Raw genomic sequence first — 21,203 nt, forward strand, 5'->3', positions numbered from 1 at the left:
TTAGGGTAAGATGTCTGTCAAAAGGCTCATGTATTAGACATTTGGTCCCTAGCTGGTGGTACTGTTGGGTGGGTTTTGGAACCCTTAGGAAATAGAGCTTTTGTGAGAAAAAGCATGTCTCCTTGGGCTGGCCTTGAGGTTTTAGAGCCCAGACACACTCCCTGTTGTCTTGCTTCAGGACTATTGAAGCCATGGATAGATGCCTCATGTCCCTGCCACTGTGCCTTTCCCACAATAGGCCTCTGGAATGCTGGGTCAAAATAAAATCCCCTTTCCTTTATGTTGCTTTTGTCATGGTGTTTTATCATAGCAACAGAAGTAAAACTAATACACACCACTTTTCAGTTTCTTGTTAGACACTCTTTCTCTGTTGCACCTTCTCTGTTTTGCCCTTCCCGTGAACTTAGGACAATTATTTGCACCATTCCTACAGTGCCTAGTCCATGCTATCCTTGTTTTCATGAGTTCTTTGAGAGCAGGCCCAGGCTTTGGGTTTCTCATAGCCTAGTACTACGTGTGAAACTGTGGTTCTTGGCTTATTTTTATTAAATTCCCACCTTTGTCAGGTGGTGGTAGAGGAAATTAAGTATTGGAAATTAATTTGTAGTTAACAGAATGTGTGTGTGTGTGTGATGTAATCCTGACAGTGTGCCCTTTGGCATCTTTATTATAACTGCTGTCTGGCTAAGGGACCCAAGACTCCAGGAAGGCTGAGGAATTCATCTGAGTCACGTTCTAACTACAATGCCAATGTCCTTGGCACAACTTCCTAGCACTTCATTGTTGAAACCATTTGGTATGGTCCCAGGACATGTCTTTGGGGTCCTAAATTAATTACTAGCTGTCATCAAAGCTTACTAATCAAGGTTAAAAGATTCCCAGTGTCAATCTAGCTACAGCTAAATTTGACTCCATAGGAAGCCATTGGTTCAGTAATTTAGTGGCTACCCTCAGGTGGAGTATTTATGGGAGTAATATCATGGTCATTGAAAATAGTTTAATTAGATTCCAGTGAAATAAAATTGCCTGGTTCTGGGCTATGCATATATTCTAAAGAGCTTTTAATTATATATATCTAATATTAATATAGCCTTATATATTCTAATATAATATGCAACATTAGAATATATAGAATATATTTATATATACTAATATAATTTTATAATATTTACATATAAAATGTATTACTATATACTAGTCTATACCATGTAATATATTAGAATATATATTATATAAACATTGCACATATGATATATATGCATATATAAGTAAATATATATATATAACTGTATTTATTTAGAAAGATGTAGCCTTGGGATGCTTATCTGGTTTGCATGCTTTTGAAATAGCAATGCTGGATTGATTTCTTTGTTTGTCCCATGGTTCAACAGGTGCCTTGGGCCTGAACAGGTGAAAAAGCCAAAACTTCCCAGGCAACCAATAGTATTTATATATGGGGCTATATTCAAAATAAATCTGAAGGTTTGGCTTTTAGTTACATTTCTCTCAAAAGTAGTTAAACTGGTTCAAGAGAACCAAGCATATACAAGGATTTGTGTTTGATCTCTAGCACCACTATAAAACACCACCAGCAACAACTTAAGGTATGGGCACGTTATCATTTGTTACTTTAGACACTGAAATAAGTCAGAACCATTCTTGCCCTGTGTGGGGTGTTTGTATACAATGCACCATATAAATTGGAAAAGTATGCAACCATCACACAGACTTTTTCAAAAAGCAAATGTCACGTGAGTCAGATGCAAAGGAGTGTGCAGTTCTCTGTGGATGGCCCCAAGCAGCTGCATGGCCACACTGTGCAATCAGTTACCGGGTTACGGTAGCTGCCTCCAACAGTATGCTGCTTCTCACCCATGTCATTCAAAGCTGTGAATGCTTTTGTACAAGTATGACAAAGCACCAGACTTGGTTTTCATGACCTCATTGTCACTATGGTATCAGGGGTCTCTAGCTGTCTTCTGGTCCTCATAGAGCACAAACACTTGCTATGCAAGCCCACTCTCAATAGCTTACCCAGATAACCCCACCCAAGAGCTGACCCTGCCAATACCGCTGGGCAGAGCCAGATCCTACACCTTAGAATAGTTCTGAGGTGAAGGAATGAAGCCGTGTGGTAATGTGGCTCATCGCTCTCGGTGTGTGGTAATAGCAAGTCCTAGACTCAGCAGCTGCTGGCAGGGTGTGATTGCTGCAGGTACATTCCCAAAGGGTTTTCCATGCCTGTGTGCTGTGAGGGCTTCCAGCACAGTAGAACAGGATGGATGAGGCAAGTGTGGCTATCCCTTCTTCACAGAGAAGCAATTTGTGGCCAAAAGGGAAGTAACTTTCTGGGAGTTGAGCCTCAGGTATATGGCTCTGACTCCTAGTCAGTGCCCATTTAACAACCCACGATGCTCTGAGGCTCGAGCCTTCTGAAGAGTCATTGTGAGGGGATGAATAGTTTCTAAAAGGTATGACTTGAACCCAATGTAGAAGGAAGATTTTGACTCAGTGACAGATGGAATTGGGGTAGTTCAGCAGTGACATGAGCTACTTTATGAAGTAGTGTGTACCCTATGTGGATGGTGCAGCAGGGTATGATAAAATATGCAGATGACCTTCAAGACCCTTACATTTTTGAGACTGTTTAGAGCCATGTGTTCAAAGTGACTGCCTCCCTTTCCAACTCTGAATAGAAGGATCCATAGAAGTCATGAGAATGCACAGGCCTATCCCCAGGCCTATCCTGTGTTGGAATTCTAGTCCGGAGTCAGGGGCAGAGGTGAAGATGAGTTCCAAAAGGTGCCGCAAGTGGATGGAAAGATGGTCACGAGAACTTGCTGCTCCTGTAGAGGACCTGGGTTCAGTCCCCAGCATGCTCATGGCAGCTCATAATTCCAGTTTCAAGGGCTTTAGCACCTCCTTCTGGTCTGCAAGAACACCAGGAACACACACACACACATGTAGTAGTGCACTTATATACATGCAAGCGAACCATCCATATACATAAAATAAAAATAAACAAATCTTCAAAAAGTGCCACAACAATCTTACGGGTAATTGTTGTGAGCTGCTTTCCTTGTGTAACCCACTTGTGATCAGGTACATGTGGCCTCATTTCATACTGAGGTGTTTAACCTCGTCGGTTCAAAGAGTCCTGTTTTCTCAGTGGGCAATACCTGTGTTAATACTGGGCCATCACCCAGTGAGGCTTGCCTTTGTTCTTTCAGCTCCAAAGGCCTGTGACTCGCAGATTGTCTGCTAGTATCTTATGCTGCCTAGATGTCTCATGGAAGGGAGGCGCTGGTCCAGTTCTGCAAAATGAACATCAGCTCCACACATCAACACTTGGTGTACTCGCTATCCTGTAAACCCAGCTCGCCTGGTGCTGTCTGCTGTTTGCATGTTGTATGCAAAAACAAGTGAACAATCCATTCCCATACTAAGGTCCAACTTTTACCTACACATGCCCTTGGCGGTGGTGAGAAACCTCAGGTGTAACCAAAAGTTGGGCTGCGGTCTTGGGCAATTTTCCTGAGCAAGCACCCACCTGTGGTTTCCGTGGTCCCCTGAGAGAATAGTCTCAGGGTGATATGTCCACATAAAATATGCACCAGCAGATTCTGACACTACCCACCATGTCTCCCCATGGTGGGCCAGAGTTAAAAAAAATACAATCACTCTAGCGGATTTTCCTCCTACGTTTCAATCAATAGGATGCTTTTTAAAAGCTTACATTTTTCGTTGGACACTTTAAGTGACGGATGAGACAAAAGGAAGAAAGCCAAGATAAAATGGCAGCATAGACGCTCCTCAGATCCTATAATGAACTCCACAGGGCATCCAATTTTGATGTATTAGGACTTTTTTTTATAATGAGTACATTGTTAGAAATCGCATTTTCTATCGGCGGGAGCTAGAGATGAAATTGAGCTGACACCTTACCTCCTTGTAGTTAATTAGCGGGAGAAAAGTAGTGTTCTGAATCTCGTGTGGGAAAGGGGAATATTATTCATCCACCCTCTCGCCCGTCTTCTCCCTTCAAACACCTGGGTCTTTTTGTGCTCTTTTATTTGGTTCTGTGGCTCAGCTGAATCTGTTTGGCAGGGAAAGGATGCGGGATATTGAAGAATGGTTATTATTTAATGAAAAAAATCTCTGTAGCTCACTTCTCCCATTCCTTCAGCCTGCAGGGTAAATAAAATAGATCTGATCTTTTTATTCAAAAGATCAGTTCCTTACCTAGACTGCGACGCGAGGCAATACCCATGGGGCAGGGGCTCCGTGTTGTTATTCTGTCACCATTCGTCATCATTGAATCCTCAATACTTGGCACAGCATGTGGGACTTTGTAGGATTTGATTCATGCTTATAAATCAACGAATAAATAAGATATCCTGTTGGCCCATCTGTACAGTGTTATTGTTGTTTTGGTTCATTCGGTGTCTTCCTCTGGGAGATAGGATGCCCATTTTAGGATGGGAAGTGGAGTTCATGTCGAATTTGGGAGATTAGGGACAGGGAGTTCAAGCCCAGCATGTGCCGTTAGGCTAGTGGACAGTGTTAGGATCTTCATGGACTGCCTGCCATCTGGATGATGGCTAAATGAGTGGTTGGAAAATTCAGTACACGTTCTCATCTGATCCATGTGTGTTTATTCGTGTTGTATCTTGTGCTCTGTCCCAAGGAGCTGCAGTGAAGAGTGACTGTTACTGTCGCTTCACTCTAGGATCTCACTGTATCCTGGAGGGGATACTAGAGCATGCTTGATGACAGTGAGCATGGAAGTATTACCTGCAGAGATCTGACCCTGTGGGACTGAGGGTTCATAAGGGTTTGGGGGAATCATTATTTGAACCGTTCTGTGTATGCTGGGTTCTTGGTGCAGTTCTCCTCCTCAGAGAGACCCTTTGAGTGACCTCACAACTCTGCTGAGGTGCTGAGGAGCTAGGTCCTGAGCAAAGCTCATCCCGTTGAACCCCAAAGGGCTATGCTTTCTCCTGTATACCAGCTCTTCCAGTGGCCCCTGTCTCAGTATGGTTCTGGAGAACTCTGGGTAGCAAGAGGCATTAGGAATGGGCAGGGGTCCACGTTGCAAGTTAGAGTCTCCGTGGATGGGGCATCTGGGATCAGATAGCAAGGGGATCTGGATCCAGGGGGGTGTAGGAAACAAGGTCGGAATCACAGCCATCCTGGAGGGTTCTGAGGCTGGACCAGAACTCCACATATCGCTGCATGGAGGCATGGGGGAGCTTTATTGACTCTGCTGAGTTCATAGTTGTCTCCTTTGCTTGTGAGCTTAACCTTGTTTTTCCTAGCAATAAAAACGGGCATCTTAACATCCATCTTGAAAACCACCCGGGGTGCAGTGATGCTGCAAGGCAGGTAAAGATTCAGAAGTAGCATGCAAGGCATGGTAAAGATTCAGAAGTAGCATGCAAGGCAGGTAAAGATTCAGAAGTAGCATGCAAGGCATGGGCATGGGTTCCTGCCTCTCACTGACAGTAGTAGGTAGCTGGGGAATGGATGGCTGTGAACCTTTACCAATGACAGGGCCACAAGAGCTTCTCTGGACAGAGAGCTCAAGTCTGTTTCCTTTTACTCTCCCTGGAATCCCTGTATTTTCTGTGACCTTTGCCTTACTGGGAATGCCCTCCCTTCCTTCACACCCACCCCAGCCTTCTCCAACCATAAGAAACATGCCTTTCTGTGACTTTCTGTCATTCTAAGACACATGGGACCTGTCTTTATCGCCTCTCCACTGTCCTCACATTCCCCACATCCCCGAGCCGTCTTAGCAGGATTCATATCCCGTCTTCCTCACTTCGTATGTATTTGGGAACCATCTCTTGTTTTCTGTATCTTGGTTTCCTCCTCCAAAGAATGAGAATGAGGTATTGTGAGGTCAGCTTGGACCATGAACATCAAGAGCTTGGCACACATGCTACCTGTCTACACTACCGTTACTACTAGAGAATATGAGGACACCATTCTTCATCCGCGCCTCGCTCTCATCACAAAGAGATAATGACCTTTGCTTCCCCTGCCTTCTCCTCCCTGACATTTCACCTGCTCCTACCTTCCTTTAAGCCTCTGACCCTCCTGTGCCTTCTGCCCACCGAGACAGCAAGTGTGGGTGCAGGAAAGCAGTGGCGAGTGCTGGCCCCTTAAGAAACTCACCAGTTTACTCTAGATCTTTGGTTTTCCAACTATTAGAAATTATCAAGAGAATATTGTAAGAGTACAAGTACCCAGACGAAAAAAAAGCAGAAAAGAAAAAAGAAATAACAATGATATACTAATCATAGCAATACCAAATAGGCTATTATTAATCAAGTTGAAGCAGGAGTATTCTGTGTTGTCATATGTGATATGTTTGTACACCTCGCCTGTTTGTACAGTTCGCCTCGTTTGCAAGAAAGCTGTCCAATCTAGGATAGAGGATGAGGATCCCATAGGAGTTAGGAGGATCAGGCAGCAGAGCATGTGTCACTAGACAAGTGGACAGCATTGAATCTGCCAGAACCCCCATCTTGATGAAGGCTGAGTGGATAGTAGGAAAAATCTAGTACAGAACTAATCTTGAGTACAATCCAATCCTGTACAGTCAAAGCTATTAATGTTCCCATTTTGCAGACAATGAAGCCAAAGCTCAGAGGGAATAAAACTTCAGGAAACCATATAACCAAGAGGCTGCCCCGCTACCGGGCCTCCCAAGCTCCCAGAATCTGCTCCATCTGGATGGCACCTGGCCATCCTTGCCCCGGGATGCCCTAGGTGCTTATTTTCTGGGAACTGTGGCCCATTACCCACTCCTCTGAGGCCGTGGACCCGGAGGGCCAGGCAGTGGGGCAAGACACTCAGAAAGAGCACCCGGCCCTTCTCTTTTTTTCCTCTTAAGATACTTTTGTCCAGCAGTGCGAAGACACCTGCCGTGCTGCAGCGAACTGCTAACAAGCGTGTTTGCACATCGCTCCCATCATGCTATTTGCACGATGGAATGTGAAGACACAGCTCGAAGTATTTTTTAAGATCTGGCCTTTTTATCTCAGAAGCACAAAACAGTGTTTGCAGTTTGGCCTCTGGAATGAAATTAGCTCAGCGCATTAGCTCATTCCTGCCAAGCTGGGGCATTTCCATAAAGCTCCTGAGTCCCCCGAATCCTTTTGATCGTTTGCAGTGTGTATTTTTACACAGGTTCTTGTGCTTTGGAGAAATAAAGTAAAGAAACTGAAAGGTGAGCTTGGCCAGGGCACCCTCTGGACTGTTTGCCAATGCAAATTGGGGCTTCAACTTAAATGATAGTTTCCTTTCAATGGCCAGGTTTCTTAAAGCCTCTTCACAAATAATGGTGGTGGCAATCATAGCTAGAAGTGTTTGCTAGAGGGTAAAAATCCTTCCTGGGCCAGCGAGATGGTTCACAGGATAAAGCTTACTCTGAAAACATGGTGACCTGAGTTTGATCCCTGGGACTCACCTAGATATAGAAGGAGAGGACCAGCTTTACAGAATTGCCCTCTGGCCTCCACACATGCAGCCTGGCATGAACACACCCACTCTCCCCCTCCACTAATAAAATTTAAAATTTTTCTTCCTGAGCCCCACATTGCTATCCCAAAAGAAGAAACTAATCTTTTTTTGGCAGTCTGGGTATCCATTGTCATATAGGTGAGTTTTCATGTGGGTCACTGCTTGTGTGACATTTGCCCTCTTCTGGTAACTTCGGTTCCTGTACTCTAAAATCTTTACTTGGGGTCATTGGATGGGTAAATACTTCAGCCGCATTTAAAGCTTGGTGACTTTGGATCCTGTGGCTTCCTAGATGTGTGACTAGCGTGAGAAAACTTGTGAAGAAACCTTAGCTTGCTCATCTGTGAAGGGGGCTCTGTCTTTCTTGCACAAGTAAACAGCAATGTCTGTATTTTGTGTTCATAGAACCTAAACAACAGGGACAACTCAGGTGTCCATTGGTGGATGACTGGATAAACAACATATGGTTTACACATGCATGCGAGTGTGCGTGGGTGGGATGGGACAAAAGAAAGGTCTTCCTAACAAATGTACAGCATGGATGGATCTGAGGGCATTATGCCAAGTGAAGCAGGCCAATCACCAAAAGACACATACTATCTGATTGCACATATGATTGCTACTGTTCTGTGCAGTCAAAATGGTAACACTGAATCAAATATATTTGCGTTTCTTACAGTACTCTGCCGTTGTAGAAATGACAGTGTAAATTTCGTGGCCATTTATGTGTCTTCCCATTACTGGGGGGTTGCACTCATGAGCTCTATTTCCTGGCTCACCTCATCTTCCTGGCTCTTGCCACATATGCAGGTGACCTTCCTAAAACAACTTAGTCATTTTTGCTGTCATGGGTCAAATGAAGTAGGTTTTACTGTTTCTTCAGCATCACCAGCACCCTTTTAAGCAGTTTTACACGTGATAAATAATAGGTGGTACACTAATGCTTTAATGTGCATTTATTTGCTTTTATCAATCACAAAAATGTTAAACATTTCTTATGTCTTAAAGTACAGTTATATTGCTTCCCGTGTGAAACACCTGCTTGCATCTCTGGCTTATATATATCTTGTTGGGTTTCAATGTTTTTTTCATATCAAAATGTCTGTCATGTTTATAACATATTGTTACCATTTTTCACATTCAGAGGGCCCAAATGCTTTGTGCATGTGCGTGCATATGTGAGTGCATGTGGTGTACCATGTATTCATGTGGGTGTGTGCACATGTATTGTGTGCATGGTGGTCAGAGGTCACATCAGGTATTTTTCTCCATCACTCTCTACATTATTTTGTTGAGACAGGGTCTGAGCCTGAATCTCATTGACTTGTCTAGTCTAACTGGCCAGTGAGATCTAGGGATCCACCTGTCCGTACAACCAATTCCCCAGCATTTGTTACAGATAAGAGCTACCATGCCAAGCTTTCTTATATGGGTGCTTGAAATCTAAACCAAAGCTCTTATGTTTGTGAGGCAGGCACTATACCACTGAGCCCTCTCCCCAGCCCCTTAATGCTTTTCATATTATCAAGTCACTGAATCACTTTAGTAGTTGAATCATTTTGACATTTCAAATGATTAAATCAGATATATGCTAGACCAGAAGTGTTTGCCATTACCACTGGTATTCGTGCTGTATCTTCTAAGCTTCCCATAACCATTCCTTTTATATGTTAGCATAAAGTCTACTCAGGAGACTAGGAAAGGCTCGGTGGTTAAAGTGCTTGCCGCAAGTGTGAGTCCATAGTTCAGATCCCTAGAACCTGTGTAAATGCCAGGTGGAGACAGGGATTCCCCAGAGAAGGCTAACTAGCAAGATTGATATTGGCAATTTGTGGGTTTGATTGTGAGATCCTGCCTCAGTGGATAAGGTAGAAGAGGGACCAGCATGATTTCAGACATCAGCCTCAGGCTTCTGCATGCACAGACTCTCATGTAGATGCACCCACACATCTGTACCCACACGCATGAAAACACACACACACACATACACACACACACACACCACGTGCACATGAAATTGTGGAAAATAATGAATAAATAAATAGCCTGCTTAGATGCTAAATTCTGTGACTGTGCTGTCTGAATACAATTATATGGATTGACTAACTAATAATAAAATTTAATATATTAGCCACTAGTATCTCACTGTGAAAAGAACACAACCAATGTTAAGGAAGAAACTAAATTGGCCTGTCCACATGAAATGTAGTGTTTACTCCTGTGATGAGGATCCCTCTCCAGCTGAAGCAGAGCCCTCTCCTCCAGCTATGGATGCTAGGACTTAAAAAGACCTTGATAGCGAGTGAGACTGGCCTTCATGCTGCTCATGGGAAAGAAAATGTGGTCAGCCTTACTGAGGAGGAGTTTGGCACTGGCCACCAAGAAATCTTTCGATATTTATAATGTTGATCCAGAAATTCTAGTTATTCAACTGTGACTTGAGATGCCTCTGAAGTGTGGGAAAATATTTACATTCATGGCTAGAAATAGGATTCCGTGTAAATGCCCAGTGATAGGAAATGAGGGAAGAAGCAGTCGGACAACCATCTGATGGAGTGGTGTGGAGTTATTGTAAGTGGCATTCGCTCAAACCTTCATTGCAGTGCATGGTTTTATTCCCTCCTTGTTCCTTCTCTTACATCTTCTTGGCTTAACATTATTCATAAACATTGCTCCTATAATAAAGAAGAAATTTGCATATTAAAATATCAGAGAGAATGAGAGACTTTATTCCTTTTCTGGGCTTGGGTTCCCGATGTTCACCTTGCTCGTTCTCCTTTGACATAGTGAGTGGCCCCTGGATGTGGAGGAGGCAGACACATGTGTTTAGTTGTAGTATATATAGATATTCACTAGCTGTGTGGCCTCAGGTGAATCTAACTTATGTGTATCTTGACTGCCTGGTTTGCAAAGTGGAGTTTCTGTCTTCCTTGCTATCAGACAGAACTAAAGTGAGAAAACCCATGTTCAATGAACCCTCTGCCCTGCTGAGCCTTGAGTTTGGAGCTCTCCCCAGACTATCTCATGGCTGGTCATTTGTATGAAGGACCATCAGAATTCGATGGAAGAATGGTCATGATGTATTACCAGGACAGAGCAGGGCTCCAGGTCAGCCAGAGAGGCAAAGCACAGTGTCTGGATGGGCTCCAGGGGCATCTGAACTTTCTCCAGCAAAGCTGGGATAAGTTAATCTCCAGCATCCATGCATGATAGTGCACAAGGTGCTGACCAAGAACAAAACTCACCTAAGCCTTGATGTTCCAGGAGCAATTGCCCAGTGTGGTTGGCACCAGCCTCCAGGTTATCTAATAGCATGCCAACCAAAGGCCTCATGGTTGTTCTTTCTGTGTAGTCAATCCCATCTTAAGACTGCCATGTATAGTTCTCTTCATCCTAAAAACTACTGTGAAAATCCTCGTTTCTATTGGATATCTTATAGTTCATCTCCCAGGCACCAAGGGCAAAGGCCAGACTTCTATTTGGACAAGGCCAAATTCTTCATAAGGTGACAGAAAAGGTGACCAGGTTTGAAATGAAGAGATGGTATTGTCTGAGGAGGCCTATTATACAGGGTTCTTAGACTGACCAATAGGAAGAACATGAACTTGAAAGTTATAAGAAGTATGCAGGCATGTATGTCCCTCCCCATCATCGAAGCTTCAGGATTGCCTGTGAGAACAAACTCACTTACAGTGTACCCCGCAAAAGACATGTTCCAGCATTGATATTTACCACAGAGAGGAAGTGGGCTGAGAAAATAAAACCTTCTGGGTACTTGACTCTAACTCTGATCTCCGCGATCAGAGCACAGCAGTGTATCTCACCACTCGCTATTTATCTAATGGAGACAAGTTCTCAGTCTGTCTCTGCAAGTTTCTCTCTCTGGAACTGTACTTCAGCTGAGTCTACTCCACATAGCATAGTGTGATGGAAAAAGAAATTGGGAAAGCCCCTTTTGCAGATTTTTCGGTCCTGAGCACTAGGTCAGACTAGCTCTAGACTTCATAAAAGTTAGATTAGAGAAAGGAAAATTCAGGTTGGGGACATGGCTCAGCAGTGAAAGCATTTGTCCCATAATCCCCCACCTAAAAGCCAGGGGGGGCAGCCCACCTGTAATCCCAGCAGCGGGGAGATTGAAGATCCTCAGAGCAAACCGTCAAGGAGACTAGCCATATTACCAACCTCTAGGATTGACTGAGAAATCTTGTGAATAAGGTAAAACAGCACCAGGAAAATTCCTGGCGTCAACCTGAAGTGTCAGTATGCACACCCCCACATATGTACCCACACACCTGGATAAATGCGGGCTGGGGAGAAAAAGGAAAATGAGTTTAGTTCCAATATGAACGGACGCAGGAGAAGTCTTCATCCCGGGATCTCCAGGAGGATAACTATATCTTTATAACTGGGGACAGAGACTGGGATTGAGAGACCAGCAACTGAAATCCAATTACACGTGTGCCCTTCCATCAGAGAGAAGAGTTCAGCTTCCATCTGCGGGGTCTTTTGAGCACCAAGAGCTTGCAATGACTTGATGTTATCAGTAAAATTGGGTTGTATGTTCTGTCTCTCTCCAGACAAAACCGGCCATGCAGAAGTCGTCCGGGTTGTGTACCAGCCAGAGCACATCAGCTTTGAGGAACTGCTCAAGGTCTTCTGGGAGAATCACGACCCGACCCAAGGTAGAGTGATGAGTGAGCCAGTATTTAATTATCTTACTAATTACAGCTGGGATAATTAGTGTTTGAGCTGCATGGGAGAGATGAACCTTGAAATCACACAGGAGCTCAAGAATATGATTGCAGACATTTACTGACAGAAGGGGGCGGGGCACACGGGGAGTAGAGGGGCGAGAGAATAAAGGCTCAGCCATAGTCGGCGCCCCTCCCCCCTTTACAGCTGTCAGGGGTGGGAAAATTCCCACAGAGAAAGACGCCAGACAATGGAGATCCCTTCACCTTTGATTATTGCATTATTCTTCCTTAATGCAGCCTTTTGTCTACAAAATTAAAGTGTCTTTCCAGTAACCTAAAAGTTTTCCTGATTTATGGACCCTTTGTTTTCGCAGAGTTTAGCCTTTTTCATCTTTTGACATTATCGGGTTTGTTTTTTAAGAAACGTCTGTGGGTGATTGCGGGAAGGGGAAAAAAAGAATATAAAGGTGAAAAATAATGTTCAGCAGTCCACAATGCTGGGGTTACTCAAACATTTCATTTGTCCTCCTTGGAATCTGTTATGTGGGAATATTAATGTATTTTGATTAGAAAACAGTTTCTGATGGCCAGAGCATTATTTAGATACACTCGAAAGCAGAAAGTCCCCCATTGGCTAACACTATGGTAATAGCCAATAATGAAGGATTTCTCCACTTCCCAGCCACCTTGCCCCCGGGGTGTTTGTGGCTTGCTTGGGGATGGCGAAGCTTCTGAACTGGGATCTTGCACAGGCACCTTTTGTCCAGCCTCTGTCTACTCACAGAAATGATTTTCCCGTTGGGATTTTCTGTGGTGGGTTTGCCATACTGACTAACTCTTGAGGTGTGGACATTTCCTTCCCAGATACGGTTGTGCTTGTGGTAAAATCCTAACATGGACCCAGAGCAAGTTGGTAGGTCCTAAGTGCTGTTCGTTGTGTTGAGTGTGTCCTCGAACATGCCCCACTAGAGCTCTGCACTACTAGGGTCATTTGCAGAAGTCGAAGATCAGAGTGGAGGCAAGTACAACAGAGTGAGAGCAGCACCAGGGAAGCCCACAGTTAGATGACACCTAAGATCTGGGTAGACCTGTAACGACAACATCTGGTTTTCTGTGGTGGTGGAAGAGAACTCAGATGTGGGGCAGTAGGCCAACGCCTACAGGGACAAAAGGACTGCTATCAGAATGTTGGCTGTCACCAAAGTTTGGATCACTGGGCAGCCCTAGCATATGAGGAAGGCTATCCTGGCAGTGTGCACATTAAGCTCTGGCTGGTGCATGCATATTTCTAAGAGATCATACTAAAGTCTCCCATCACATGGGCAGACATTCAGCCATGTATCTAGGGAAGCCAAGAGTCAAGATAGAGTGCTGAGAGCATCTTAACTACCCATTAGACACACATCAGGAATCCAGAAAGCCTGAGACCAAGGTTCCCATAGGCTGGGTTTGCAGCCTGTAACTTGGCTGACTTATACAATGTTCTGTCCCTGTAGGACTCCTGAGATCTCACTTCAGCAGCATCTCAGATACACTGAAGGCCAGAGTGTCACTGGCTTTTCTGTCTTTACCTCCTAACATCTTACCATTCCACCGTGTCTTTATCAGTGCAGTATGTTAACAGGTACTGGCCCCTGAATGCCTGGAAGATGATTCCCCAAAGAAAGCCCTTGAAGGCTCTCTATTCCCTACCACTTACATTGCATTTGACTCAACAGTCCTCACTCAGTCACCTCTTCTATTATTTGTTTGTTTGTTTATGGCCTGAGTTACTGTATTAGTGTCATAATGAAGTATGAATGCCTGGATGGCTTTTAAAGCAGGCCAAGGGGTCAGCAGGTCTTATTTCTCCTGAGGCCTCTCTCCTTGGTGTGCTGATTGTCCTCTCCTCTCCGGGTCCTCGTGTGTTCTTTCTTACGTGTGCTTCCTTTTCTTACAAAGATACCAATCATATTATATTAGAGCTCACTATACTGACTGTGTTATACTTAATTACCTTTTACAAAACATCAGTTGGAGCTGAAGAGATGGTTCAACAGTTAAGAGTACTGTCTGCTCTTCCAGAGGACCCAGATTCAATTCCTGCCACCCATGGGATGGCTCACATGTCCTTTTCTAGCTTCCAATAGCACCAGGCACAGACATGGTACATAGGTATAGAGACAAGTAGAATACCCATACACATAAAATTAAATTGCAGTCACATCCTGTGGCACAGGAGCAGAGACAGCAGGTGTGAAAAGGAGAGGGTGCACCACCGAGCCCACAGCAGTGTCAATGGAGTGACAGCCCCCAGCACTGTCCACTAGTGACAGCCCACAGCACTGTCCACTAGTGACAGCCCACAGCACTGTCCACTAGTGACAGCCCACAGCAGTGTCAATGGAATGAGAGCCCACAGCAGTGTCCACTAGTGACAGCCCACAGCACTGTCCACTAGTGACAGCCCACAGCAATGTCCACTAGTGACAGCCCACAGCACTATCAATGGAGTGACAGCCCACAGCAGTGTCCACTAGTGACAGCCCACAGCAATGTCCACTAGTGACAGCCCACAGCACTATCAATGGAGTGACAGCCCACAGCAGTGTCAATGGAGTGACAGCCCACAGCAATGTCCACTAGTGACAGCCCACAGCAGTGTCAATGGAGTGACAGCCCACAGCACTGTCCACTAGTGACATCCACAGCAATATCCACTAGAGTGACAGATTGTGTTTTTAGAGGTGTTTTTAATGCCATCACAGACTTATAACCTGGAAGTTGTTTTAAAAACCCATCCAGGTGAACACCATGGATTGAATGAAGCCTTAAGCCTTACCTTCCAATGTTCTTCCTATGTCATTAGCAGAATTACTCTGGGGATAGCTAAGTGCAGTGAAACATGGTAACATACTCTCTCTGTCTCTGTTTCTCTCTGTCTGTCTCTGTGTCTCTGTCTCTCTCTCTCTGTCTGTCTCTCTCTGTCTCTCTGTCTGTCTCTCTCTGTCTGTCTCTGTCTCTGTCTCTCTCTCTCTCTCTCTTTCTCTCTCTCTCTCTCTCCACGGAATGGATAGGTGAATCGGCAGAGAGGGTTCAGTTGTTTCCTAAGTCTTGTTACATGAGAAGAGAAGGTTCTCCCCACCCCTTTGCTGGGGTGCCAAGGCTAAGGTGCTCTGTGTGTGGACAGTCTCTTCATGGGGAAAGAAGATGAGTAGTGACACGGAGATGTGAAAACCACCAGGAGGCTCTCGGGCCTGAGACCTGCCCTTCCTGCGGCCAGTCTCCTACTCTGCCAGCCGTCCCATGGCTTCCAAAGCCCCAGCGCCGTGTGCTCTCTCCTTTAACTAGACTGCCAAATCTCCATGCCTTCAGTCATGGATATTCTAAATCATCTGTTTGTCTAATTTCATCACTGTGCTTACCATGTTAGGAACTATTGACTATGCCCATTTGACTGATAAATCCGAGGGCTAAGCCATTTGGCTAATGGTCTCACTGTCAATTAAGGTATAAAAGGGAGGTCACTAAAATGCTTCTTCAAGACTTGGTGGCTTGATTGGGGGTTTCCTCAGTGATTCAGAATCAGTGTCTAGGATTTAGGACGCGTGGCTGGAAAACATGTGAGACTCTCCTGTCGTTATCTCAGAAATGCTATGGAAGCAATTGTCCATTTGGGACCTTATGTGTCCTCTGTTTGTCAGGCATGCCATTTGGTGATGCTAATCACTAAGTGGCCCGAGTAGGTAGGAGGACCCAGCCATTGAAACAGAGGAAAATGTGTTCTCGTAAGAAAATAGTCAGAACCTAGTGAACCAAGATCACACAAGCACTCAGATAAATGTATGTAAGACTGCACACTGGAAAAATAGAAGCCAAAACACAAATTCAGTATTCTTATTCCTGCTGGGGCACAGAGTACAGACCATGGATCTTGGACCAAGCTACAAAATACAATGCCGAGATTCCAACTCATAAATCTGACTTCTCAATTACAAGCTATTTCATCTCTTCTTTCTGGGACCAGGACCTTGCCAGTTATTAAGGACTTTTTAGGGACTAGCCTTAGTGATGAGTGTTTTATACTTTTGACTTCACTTCATCTTGTCTGGAATCCTTATATAATGGGAAAGGAGAGGCAAGGTTCCTAAGACCTCAGAAGTTTGCCCAGTGTTGGTGGGCTTCATGTTTGTTGGATCTCAGTCTGTATTCTTTCCCTAGCTTTAGAAGGGAGAAAACTTCTCCTCCTATGGTAAATGTGCTGAAGGGTCTTTTTTTTTTAAAGTAAGTGCAATAGACACTACTACTATGGGTTTAATTCTACTCTAAAGTGAAAGCCACATTTTGTTAGGTATCACAACCTCTGGGAAATGGGAATGCCTGCCCGTAGAATACATCCCATGGTCACTAGACCAGGCCAGCCCACTGTGGGATTTGCAGGTCTCTCACAGTAGCTCTAAGCCAAGAATAACTTCTAGATAATCATTTGAAAGCCATGGCCTGTTAACAGTAGCTATTGAGCCAGCATCTATTTCTCCATTTGGATAGCTTATACTTTTAGATGGGCATGTACCCATTAATAAAGACTCAAACTTTGGTGATGGAGAGATGGCTCAGCAGTTAAGAGCAGAGGACCCAGATTCAATTCCCAGCTACCACATGGTGACTCACAGATGTCCATAACTCCAGCTCCAGGGTATCCGATGTCCTCTTCCGATCTAAGTAGGCACCAGGTATGTACACAGTGCACAAACCTACAGTCATACACAGGAAAATGAAACAAATCTTTTTAAAAAGACTCAAACATTCATATTCCTTACTGTGAAAGTATGGTATGTATTGAAAGTTTGACTACTGAGGCATTAGTGGTTTATTAAGATCAAGTTAATATACATTAGTGGTTGTGTATTATCTAGGCAGGATATTTACCATCTCAGCATTGCCTCCTCCTCTTCCTCACCCTTCTCTGTGTGGGGGTGCAGTGGGGCACCGTGTCGTTTCTGTCCTTTTCCCTCTTCTTCCTCCCCCCATCATGTACTTGGGTGTCGTAGAGAGCCATTGTGGGCCACAGGGATGGCAGAGCTGCAGAACAGAAGTATCAAGTCATCATCCCAGCCTGAGCTCTTCAGGCAAGATGCTTGATCTACGGTTACTTGGGTTCACGTTGGGCCTCATTGTCTTCTTTTTTCTAGTAGCCTGCCCTGTAGTCTCACTAGCACAGCTCTACCAATAAACTGATGGTGAGCTCCTGTCAGTCCTCCGAATTTTTAATTAAAAGGCTCCATGATCAAGACATCTGTAACCATTCTTACTGTGTGAGTATGTATTCAGGGTAGTGGTGCTGTCTGTAGCTTTGAGCCTGGCCCAGCCATGTGGACATAAATTATTGCTCTCTTCTTCCTTGGCCACACTCAGGAATCCTTCCTGTCCCATCCTGCTGTTACCAAGGAAATCAAAGTTCCCTTTTATTGCTTTTTAGTCTTGTTAATAGAAGAAGTTAAAAACAGACTCAGGAGAAAGTTTGAGGACTGTCTTACTAGTGTGTGAAAGAAAAAAAAAACAGGACAAGAAGACTATAAGTCTCAGTAGCTACCAGATGGAAAAAAGAAGAGCGAAGGTGTAGCAAGCTTTCTTGTATGACTTTCTTTTGGGATTGCTAGGCCCCAATAATGACACAAAGATGTATTATTATGAAAGCTTGGCTTTTAGCTTAGGCTTGTTCCAAACAGCTCTTATAACTTAAATTAACCTGCTTTTATTAATCTACATTCTGTCACATGGCTTTTTACCTTTCTTTCATTCTATACATCCAACTTTCTTCATGTTTCTCTGGTGTCTCCCCACTTCTCTTCTTCCCAGAGTACCTCTCTTTCCCTGGAAGTCTTACCTATTCTCTCCTGCCTAGCTATTGGTCACTCGGCTTTTTAAAAAAGAGTTATTTATTTATTTGCTATGTATACAGTGTTCTGCCTACATGTAGAAGAGGGCTTTTATGTCTCTCAACCTTATAAACTTTTCTTTTGTAAGTTTCCTTTCTGAGCTTGATAACAAAGAAAACAGTGTAACTATCTAGTCTTCAAATACCATCAGAGAAAGATAAAATTTTACCTAAGTAAACAGGAAGTACAGAGCAAACAACGTCTTAAACTATAGAAACAACAGAAACATCTGGCTTCCTGGACAGCCATTCAAGGTTCCTCTGTAACATTGGAGCATCTGTCTTTGGCCTACTGGTAGACTCCCCTGTGAAGCAGGAATTTTTGAAGGTCTGCCCTACCTTGTCTTGGCAAAGTTCAGCAATCACCTTCTTTTGTGTCCTGCTTATCCAATTTGGGCAGCACACTGTGAACAGTTGAGGCAAGGTCTTTTTTGTTTTTTGTTTTTTGCCCAGTGACTAAGTTTGCAACAAATGAAAGCAAACTCCATATGGAGGTTCTTCAATATCCATTATCCTTTTTTGAAGTAGATTGGTGCTGCTAGGACATCTTAAGTACCATATTCTGTAGGTCTCTAAAGTGTTTTAAGATGATCTAAAATATCTCTGTTTAACCTTGGAAACATACCTAACATGACTGCAAGTTTGATTGTTATAGATGACTAACTACTAATCTATATTTTTTAACTATCATAAACAGTTTGTCATAATAGCCTTCAATTGCTAGAACTATACTTTATATTTTTAAATGAGCTGTATAGGTGTAATTAATATCTTAAGAGTAAAAACATGTACACAGCAAAAATAACCTCAAATTTTTATCGATATATGAAAATCCATATCATGTAAAATATTTGAGATTAATAGTTGCTTCTTAGTTTTAAAGTAGATTCAATAATCTACCATTTTATCCTATCATCCCTGTATCCCCCTTTTTACCTTTTTAGAACAGGATCCCTGAATCTAATCTCCTTTGCTTAGTTTTCTCCTTGACCATGACCAATAACAACTTGCAATCAAACCCCCTAAATAATGATAAACATTCATAACCCACTGAATGGTCCCCACCTCTTGGGAATGTGGACATTGTGTTCTATAAACTATTTCTTGTTGTTTGGGGCAAAAGCATCTTTAGGTGACCCTGAGGAAATTGAGATAATCATCAATTACATGGGAGAGCTAGCTGTTGTCCAGTCTTGATGTGACAGAAAAATTTAGGGCTTATTTGAAGTCCTGGCTGGAGTAGTCTATAATGCTGGACCATCTCAGCTAGTAGCTTTGATGTTGTTCTGGAGGCATATTTTTGAGGAACCTGTAACAGAGGCATTCTGAGAGACTGTATTACCTGGGCTATTTGTCTTCATTGGTGTCTGGTTCTTTTTTTAAACACACAAACTTAAAACATTCATATATGTATGAACACAAGTTTGGAATATGCAGTGTGCACAAATCAACCAAAGATGATTCTCTGTTCTGTTTGAGCAGGTGAAAGGCATCTTTCAGTTAACTTTATAAGTCCATTTGGACTGCATAACCAAACTGTAATATAAATCTCCATCCATGCCGTATGAAGGCATGGCATGTAATAATAAGTCATGAGGACTCTGTAGCCAACAAGATTTATCATGTTTCCCTTGTAGAGGAACCGGCTTATACATCACCTGTTTTGTTTTGTTTTATTTTGTTTCATGTCTGTAGCCATTGTTTTCAGGAGGTCTCCCCTGGTCAAATCTGATTTTTATTAATTTTAAAGCAATCCATAGCTTTTTGTTTCCTGTGGAAACAAAAGCATAGCCTCTCCCTCATTGTATTACATTTTTTGACTTCCATTCTAAAGTTAAGACATCACTAAAATATATAGGCTGGCTTAATTTAGTAATTTTGTTCACAATTCAGTATCTTTCAGCAGTGTTTGCCCTTAGCTCATCGGCATTCACAAAAAATTCTAAGTAGACAAAACACCATACGGTATCCAAATGTCCTGTGTATTTCCCATCCTTACATGGCTTATTTTCTTTACACTACTGTTTCTTTAAAAACTTTATTATTTTAAAACTATTTATTTATGGCTATCTAAACCCATTTTCTTTTCTTTCTTCAGCACCTAAGCACATTCAAACATGTTATACCTGTTCAGAGGTTTTCTGGGTCTGGAAAGGCTGCAACAGCAGGGTAGGTGAACTTGGCAGTGAGAGTGAGGGAAGCAACAAAAAGCTCCAAGTTTCTTTCTTCCGCGTCCCTTTATTTGTGCTGCCACTGGAAGGTGCCTCTTACATTTAAACAACTCCATCAAGAAAGTTCCTCCCAGGAGTTCCCAGCACCTTGGGTTTCAGGTGACTCCAGATGTAGGAAGTTGACAACCAGGCTTAGACATCACAATCTTTATTTGCTTATTGTTTCTTTTCTTCAGAGAGTCAGCTTCACATGAAATGTTTTCTCATTGGGCAAAGGAGTGGCCTCAATTTCTGCATTTGGAGACTAGTTCCTGTCCAGTGGGTGTGTGTCGGGATGTAGGAGTAAATTTGGTTTGCAGCCCAGAGCACAGTGCCTGCATAGAACACATTTGGGGAATGTGGAGTTGCCACTCAGAGATGAGAACTCAATCATACACAGCCTTTAGATGCCCAAGTTCCTTTGTAGGAAACGGCATAGAATGTGTAGGGTCAATGCTCAAGCCGCTGCACATGTCAACTCACCTCTAGATTGCCTGGAAGTCCCAACACAGTGTGAGAGCTGTGCAAGTAGCTGGACTGCTGAGTTGTTGAGGGAACCCTGGCGAGGGGAAACTGTGCATGTGCTCCATGCTTATGTGTTTCCCCGTTCCCTACGTACCACTGTCCATTCCAAGGCCCGCAGAGCCCACATATGAGGACAGACCACAGTGGCTGCAGCCCCCGCTGCCTGCAGAATATATGAGCCCCATCTTCCTGCTCTTTCACAAAGTCCAGCATTTCTCTGCATACTTTATTTATCTAGCCACCCCTGTCTCCTGCTCTAATTATTCCTGGCAGTGTTCTAGTCTTTGTCCACATACTTTTAAAACTCTCTACCAATTCCTCCTCCCC

General features: G+C 43.6%; 1 protein-coding gene across 3 annotated transcripts in view; it reads left to right on the forward strand.

The window, feature by feature from the left end:
- Msra (methionine sulfoxide reductase A) overlaps positions 1-21,203 on the forward strand; it is a 317,423-nt gene that overhangs the window by 197,700 nt on the left and 98,520 nt on the right. For all 3 annotated transcript variants that reach the window (XM_040740563.1, XM_040740564.1, XM_040740565.1), the window contains exon 4: positions 12,108-12,212. In XM_040740563.1, coding sequence (XP_040596497.1) covers positions 12,108-12,212 — 105 coding nt within the window. The remainder of the gene's footprint in view (positions 1-12,107; positions 12,213-21,203) is intronic.

The sequence above is a fragment of the Mesocricetus auratus genome, unplaced genomic scaffold (assembly GCF_017639785.1).
Source record: "Mesocricetus auratus isolate SY011 unplaced genomic scaffold, BCM_Maur_2.0 Super-Scaffold_100707, whole genome shotgun sequence".
In the NCBI taxonomy this organism is placed as follows: domain Eukaryota; kingdom Metazoa; phylum Chordata; class Mammalia; order Rodentia; family Cricetidae; genus Mesocricetus; species Mesocricetus auratus.